General features: G+C 44.6%; 1 protein-coding gene across 1 annotated transcript in view; it reads left to right on the forward strand.

Moving 5' to 3' along the window:
* LOC311229124 (transforming growth factor beta-3 proprotein-like) overlaps positions 1-3,190 on the forward strand; it is a 51,077-nt gene extending 47,887 nt beyond the window's left edge. The window contains exon 7 of the mRNA XM_084315145.1: positions 673-3,190. Within this exon, the coding sequence (XP_084171271.1) occupies positions 673-831 (159 nt within the window). The 3' untranslated portion in view covers positions 832-3,190. The remainder of the gene's footprint in view (positions 1-672) is intronic.
* The last annotated feature ends 4,603 nt before the right edge of the window (positions 3,191-7,793 follow it).

The following is a 7,793-nucleotide window of genomic DNA, read 5'->3' on the forward strand; positions in this document are numbered from 1 at the left end:
GGGCTGGGTTAGGGCTGCATGGATCCATCACAAAACACACACAGCCAGGTAGGGAGGACCGGTATATACACCAGGGCTGGGTTAGGGCTGCATGGATCCATCACAAAACACACACAGCCAGGTAGGGAGGACCGGTATACACCAGGGCTGGGTTAGGGCTGCATGGATCCATCACAAAACACACACAGCCAGGTAGGGAGGACCGGTATACACCAGGGCTGGGTTAGGGCTGCATGGATCCATCACAAAACACACACAGCCAGGTAGGGAGGACCGGTATACACCAGGGCTGGGTTAGGGCTGCATGGATCCATCACAAAACACACACAGCCAGGTAGGGAGGACCGGTATACACCAGGGCTGGGTTAGGGCTGCATGGATCCATCACAAACATAATATTGTACTATGTATGATTCCACATGATTAAGAATATGGTATGTATAGTAATATGTTTTATATGTAATATAGTAAAATGACAATGAGTATAATTGTAATTTTCTGATTTTAATACCACTTGGCTGCTCGATCTGTAAACGTCTCACCTATTGTCATGTTTACAATGTTATGCGTTTGACCCCAAGAAGAGCGGCTGATGTTCTGCACCAGCTAATGGGAATATTCTAATGAAATCATAAATAAAACGTTGTCCCTTTCTTCTTCCTCCCCGTCCAGCTGCTGAGTCTGTACAACACTCTGAACCCAGAGGCGTCCGCCTCCCCCTGCTGCGTCCCGCAGGACCTAGAGCCCCTCACCATCCTGTACTACTCCGGACGCACCCCCAAGGTGGAGCAGCTCTCCAACATGATCGTCAAGTCCTGCAAGTGCAGCTGAGGGGACCCCCGCGTGGAGCGGAGAGCAGGTGGAGGAGGCGGGACACTCGGGAGGGAGGCGGAGCCCACGGGCCTAATAGAGTTGGCTTGTGTCGCTTTTGGACTCAGAACCCCCGATTACCGACAATTACCGCACCCGCCGATCCATTTTTTCCATTTCAAAACGGACCTTGTGGCCGTATGCGGCTGAGATTTCAACAACACCACTCCAAAGGACCCCCCCCCTGTTTTTGTTAAGGATGTCTGGGGAGGGGGGTTCCTATTTCTTTTTTCTTTGGTCTCCCTTTTTCTTGTTTTTCCATTTGTTCAGTTAAGGATGCCAAGTAGGGTACCACTTTATCTTAGGGGGTACAAATAATGAGTATGTACAGAGGAGCTAATGAGGAACTATATGGTGTTAACAGGGTTCACACAAGGTCCTTGAAGTGCTTAAAGTGCTTGATTTTTTTTACCAAAGAAAGTCAAGGCCTGGAATTCCTTGAAAACAGCAAATTTGTTAACAAGGTGCTTAAAAAGTAATTGAAATTCAAATCAACCATTCACATTGAAAGTCTTTTTCATCCATGATACAATTGTTCTGAATCAAGATTATTTTTTTATTATTTAAAGTGTAAATAATTGCCGGAAATGGGTTTTAAGCCATAAATATTGGACAACATTTTCTTTCTATAAAAAACAGCATTTAAAAGTGAAATTTGAAATGCCTGTTTAAAATGAAAAATAGTGCTTAGGAAGGTACTTGAAAGTCCTTGAATTTCATTTTGCAATGTCTGTGGGAACCCTGTGTTAAAGAAGAGCAGGAACACATGTTGTGGATCAATAAATGGACACGTAGAACACGGGCAGAGTCAAATAGATGGTTCTGTACTGAATGTGGCGAAGTTAGACACCGTCCCAGAAGGAGGTCTCTGCTCTGAGACATCAGGTCTGAGACTTGATAGTTCCTCAATACCTCCTAAGTACTTGGTAATTTTGCCCCCTGAAGTAAAGTGTTGTTACCCCCCAAGTAATATTGTTTTAGACCTTTCCTAAAAGGTCAAATCCATCCCAAAACAGAAGTTGTGTTATTTCAATGATCTTTAACCCAAATAGTTTGTGTCATGGACAAGGCTCTCCTGAAGGTCAGAGATGAGGAAGACCCAAGACGTTTCTTTGACGTTGTTAAACCTTTCGGTGGTCACACGTGAGATGGAATTTTGACAACTGAACATTCTAATTACGGTACAATGTAACAGTGGCTACTGCTGCCCATTGGAAGTTATTGAGTTCTATAACTTTCCTCGTGTTTAGCCTGGGAAGAGACTGGTTCTCATACACAGATCTATAGACTGATTTGTCCTGAACTGTTAAATCCTCAATTTTGTTTTTGCCACATAGATGCATGTGGGGTGTATTCACGACATACACATCAAGACTTTGATAGAGATTCTTTGGAACATTCTTAAGCCATTGTAAAATCCTGAATATAAAGTAGCTCTGTTTTACTCCAGTGTCAAACACTGCCAACATTATACAAACCATTTTATAGCCACAAAATACTACAAGTACTATTTAAAAATCCCTCTTTACCTGTTGTTTAGTGTAAGTCCTTGTATCAAGAGCTCAGTCAATCAACCATAGAGTGAAAATATGTCTCCATGTATTGCTATTTCCTATTTTTGGTGGCAGAGCTACCCATTTGTTTACGTTTGGATCAGTGATTGGGCATTTTTTTAAGCTTTAAGCTGGATTTTCCTTCTTTTTAATTTTTTTTAACTGCCTCACAATCTCTTCCCTTCAAACAGTGGGCATTATCTTCAAACACAAAAGAGAAAGGACAGACACGCTGCTGTATCCAAAGCCATAGTTGTGGTCAGAGGAGCGGAGGGCTGAGAGAATGCCTGTCGGATTTGCAATGGAAAGAGAAGGAGCAGAGACGTTGAGCCAAGCTTTTTCTCTCTCTCTCTCTCTTGGCCCGAGCCGGCAGCAGTGACCTTTTTCTCTTCTTCTCGGGTTGCCTCTATGAGAACGGACTGAAGAAGAAGAAGAAGAAGAAGAAGAGGAAAGTAACCTGTATGGAAGAGGGAAGCGCTGTGCCGGAGTTACTACCGTTTCACTGGAAGCCAGTCATTTGAACCTGTCAGGGAAGACAGGTTCAAATGATTACAGAAGAGAGGAAATAGGTGTTTGCAGTGGTTCTCAACCTGGGTCTCAAGCCCCCCGCCACCATTTTAATTTTATTTTATTTAAATAATTTCCTTTTATTTATTTTATTGGGGGGGGGGGGGTTAAAAAGATATACTTTATACATTTTTCACTTTTTATTCACTTATTCCTCGTGAAAGAATGGTGAATATTTGATGTCTAAAGCACTCATACGATCGATCATTAATCAAATTAAATAGCCAAAAAGGCAAATAAAAAAAATCATTATGTTGTGTGTCAAATTTCACCGTTCTGTCAATACTCGACTATGTAGGGGGGGGGGGGGGGGGGGGTTCGCGAACAGGCATCCCTCTGTTTTTAGGGGTCACAGACCGAACGGGTTGAGAACCACTAGACTAAGGTGCTTGATTATTAAGGAGGAAAAGAGGGTGATCTCATCTCCTTTTTGAGGTTCAAATGTATTTTTTTGGGACATCAAAGAATATGCTGGAAAAGAACAACCGTTATGATTTATTTCATATTAATAGCAGATTTGGTCTGTTATGCAGCTTGTGTTGTATAGTGAAAAAAATGACATTGTGTATCTGTATTAGCCTTGTTGGAAAACCCTTTTTTTTATATTAAACTATGGTATTGTTACATAGATTATCTTGTGAGTTTAAATAACGCAGGGCAATTCTTTGTACATGTTTGAGCTGCTGTAACACTCAGTTTGAGCTGCTGTCGTCACACAACATGTGCTTGAGGATCTTCTGTAACACTTTATAACACAGAAAAAGAGTAAATAAAAAACCTCTATCAAAACCTACAGTATAGGACTAGTATAGTATCAGATTATCAGCGTAAAACGTATTTTCTCCGCTGCATTTAACTTCTTCACGGCGACGATAACAAACGGGAATGTTGTGTAATGGAATTTGTAATACCACAGTGTTAGTCGTCATACTGAGGGGAATATGAGCCCCATCAACACCACTACTATACAGCCACCTCCACTCCTGCCAGCTGACAAGGAATTCTAAGTGCAGTCAGGAGGTCTACAGTGTTTGTGCTCCTTAAAAAACACTGAGGTCTTTCATTCCCTGCGCGTCGTTTATTGTTTGTTTTGGTGCTCTTTTACAGTGTGAAACCTGATGGAACATGAAGAGAGAGAAGAATTAAGAGGGGGATGGCGGTGTGAGTGTGCGTGTTTGTGTGTGTGTGTGTGTGTGGTCTACTCATGTGACACATTACAGGAAGTGAAAACGACTTAGTTGGTCTCCTTTTGAAACGCCTCTGGGTTTCCTGCTGTACACCTGCTGTTGTGCTGGACATATAATAATAATAATAATAATAATAATAATAATAATAATAATAATAATAATAATAATAATAATAATAATAATAATAATAATAATAATAATAATAATAATAATAATAATAATAATAATAATAATAATAATAATAATAATAATAATAATAATAATAATGATAATGATAATGATAATGATAATGATAATGATAATAATAATAATAATAATAATAATAATAATAATAATAATAATAATAATAATAATAATAATAATAATAATTAATAATAATAATAATAATAATAATAATAATAATAATAATGCAGGACCTCACTAGAGGTCTTTATTCGGCATGCAACGAACTGGACATGCAATGGGAGCGGCACACACGCATTGTCTTTTTCTCAGTCGCCGATGCGATTGAGTCTCTGCTCTTAACCCCTCCCGTCCCGTCGTCCTTCCCCCCTAAGGGCAGCCGGGAGCAGACAGGGCGTCCACGAGGGGCCGTGCCCGGGGACCAATCCAAGTGCTCCTGCCCGTCTTCGTCAAGGACGCGACAGCGGCAGCGATCTGTTGGTTGTGCATGTTTTTCCATTGGGTTTCTCTTATTCGGGAGGGGGAACCCTTGCGAGCACGGGGGGGAGAACATGCAAACTCCACACAGAAAGGCCCGGGAGATACCCCCCACCTGGGTGCCTGGCAGCGCATAAACCTGGTCCCCAAGCGGGAATCGAACCCTGGACCTTCTTGCTGTGAGGCGACAGTGTTAACCACTACACCACCGTGCCGCTGTGTCGACCCCTTTCTGTTATGGAGCAGTTGTAGTTGTTGGAGAGGACTGTAGTGACGAGATAAACTGACGGCATGTTCTAGAAAGTGGAGTAAAGGGGGAAAAAAACATACCATACTCTTCCAGTGCCACGTGTGTCGTAATTATTTACACTTTAGAGGTCTATGGTACTCTAATACAATGGGACCAAAGCACTATATAAAGTGAGAGGTCTATGGTACTCGAATGCAGTGGAAGGAAAACACTGAAGTGAGAGGTCTATGGTACTCGAATGCAGTGGTAGAAGAACACTATGTAAAGTGAGCTAGCATTGAGAAAGAGATGAAGTGTACGCGGTTGACCTTAATGAGTGCACCCGTAACATTCAAGGTGAGCGAGAAGCAGCAGTGCGACAGTTTGATGCACACAATTGAAAAAGACTATTTAAGGCATGATGGTGTACAACTTGTATGGACTTACAAGACTCTTCTGTTGTACCTCATATTTTTGAATGATCAGGGTTGGAGAAGAAATGTGTGGGATAGTATAAGTACTTTATACCATCTAATCCACTACACTGAAAAGTCCTAATAACAGCCTCAGAAACCCTGACCAGACGTCTTTAAAAGGCAATATTGTTCCATTATGTTTTGGTTCTCCACAAGCATGACTTTGCTTACTGGAGTCCCTCTGGGCCTACCTGCGTTCTTTCTGGGCGCATGAATACAGAGGTCATCTTTTTTTTTTTCTCTCTCAGGGATCACACTTTTAACAGTTTTCCCAGAACAGGCAGTTACTATCTATAAGGTGCGGAAATCTCTTTACGTGTTTTGTTTGTTGTAAAAAATTATTTTACAGTAAACCTGAGGTGGGGGGGAAAGTCTTACTGAATTGTAACGGGCATGATGGATAGACGATAGGTGTGAATGAACATAGATAGAGTTAAAGCTAATGTGGGTTAATTCACACTGACGGTTGGACACAGAGAATGTCCCCTCGCTGTGGGCTCGCCATCGCCTCCTGTCAGGACGAGTCAGAGATGCACCGTGACAGGAACACAAAGGCCCTGAGCTGGTTTCATAAGAGCTGAGGGAGGGGGGAGGGAGGGGGACAGACAGCTCTGTACTAACAAGCACATTGAACTGGTAAAGAGCAACCATACGCATGACCGACCTTGTACTTTGCCCAAGGAAAATCCAGTCCCATTTAGCCGATGAGGTCCACTTACGTTCCCTGCGCGGTTCCCCCTCCCATTTGCCTCTGCCCTAAAACGCCCAGTAGTACTGACTCTGCCCAGGCCCCGCCCACCCTCTTTCCCCCCTGAACTGGGCAACGCGTTTTAGTGCATTCGAAGGGAAGTCAATGGAATATTTTTTGCATTTTCATCAATAGCTGAAAGAAACCTCTGAGGCCTGGGGTTTGTAGAAGCTGATGACCACCATGACCAACCATCCACAACAACCACCTCCACCAACCATCCACAACAACCACCTCCACCAACCATCCCCACCAATCACATCCACCAACCACCTCCACCAACCATCCACAACAACCACCTCCACCAACCACCTCCACCAACCATCCCCACTAATCACCTCCACCAACCATCCCCACCAATCACATCCACTAACCACCTCCACCAACCACCTCCACAACAACCACCTCCACCAACCACCTCCACCAACCATCCCCACTAACCACCTCCACCAACCATCCCCACTAACCACCTCCACCAACCACCTCCACCAACCACCTCCACCAACCATCCACAACAACCACCTCCACCAACCACCTCCACCAACCATCCACAACAACCACCTCCACCAACCATCCCCACTAACCACCTCCACCAACCATCCCCACTAACCACCTCCACCAACCACCTCCACCAACCATCCCCACTAACCACCTCCACCAACCACCTCCATCAACCACCTCCACCAACCACCTCCACCAACCATCCCCACCAATCACATCCACCAACCACCTCCATCAACCACATCCATCAACCACCTCCACCAACCACCTCCACCAACCACCTCCACCAACCACCTCCACCAACCATCCCCACTAACCACCTCCACCAACCACCTCCACCAACCACCTCCACCAACCACCTCCACCAACCACCTCCACCAACCATCCCCACTAACCACCTCCACCAACCATCCCCACCAACCACCTCCACCAACCACCTCCACCAACCACCTCCACCAACCATCCCCACCAACCACCTCCACCAACCACCTCCACCAACCACCATGACCAACCACCTCCACCAACCACCTCCACCAACCATCCCCACCAACCATCCCCACCAACCATCCCCACCAACCACCTCCATCAACCACCCCTACCAACCACCTCCACCCCACAACCTGCAATGCATTTATTTCCAACCGCTGGCTGTTGGATGAGAAAAGCAAGTCTGGTTCGGGGTCCATTTCTGGGTTTGTGTCTTTAACTCCCAGAGTTTTTGCACACTTCCAAGACTCACCAAATGATGAATTGCGTGACACGTAAACACAGAGGGCTGGAAAACTCTGTCTACTGCTATTCCCTGAGCAGATTAACAGATGTTGAGGGAGAGAGAGAGAGAGAGAGAGAGAGAGAGAGAGAGAGAGAGAGAGAGAGAGAGAGAGAGAGAGAGAGAGAGAGAGAGGGAGAGAGAGAGAAGGGATCTAGGGGGAGAGAGGGAGAGGTGAGAGAGATGAGAGGTGGGATTGAGGGGGAGAGGGAGAGGTGAGAGAGAGGAGGGGG

This window comes from Notolepis coatsorum (assembly GCF_963971535.1).
Source record: "Notolepis coatsorum genome assembly, chromosome: 5".
NCBI classification, from domain to species: Eukaryota; Metazoa; Chordata; class Actinopteri; order Aulopiformes; family Paralepididae; genus Notolepis; species Notolepis coatsorum.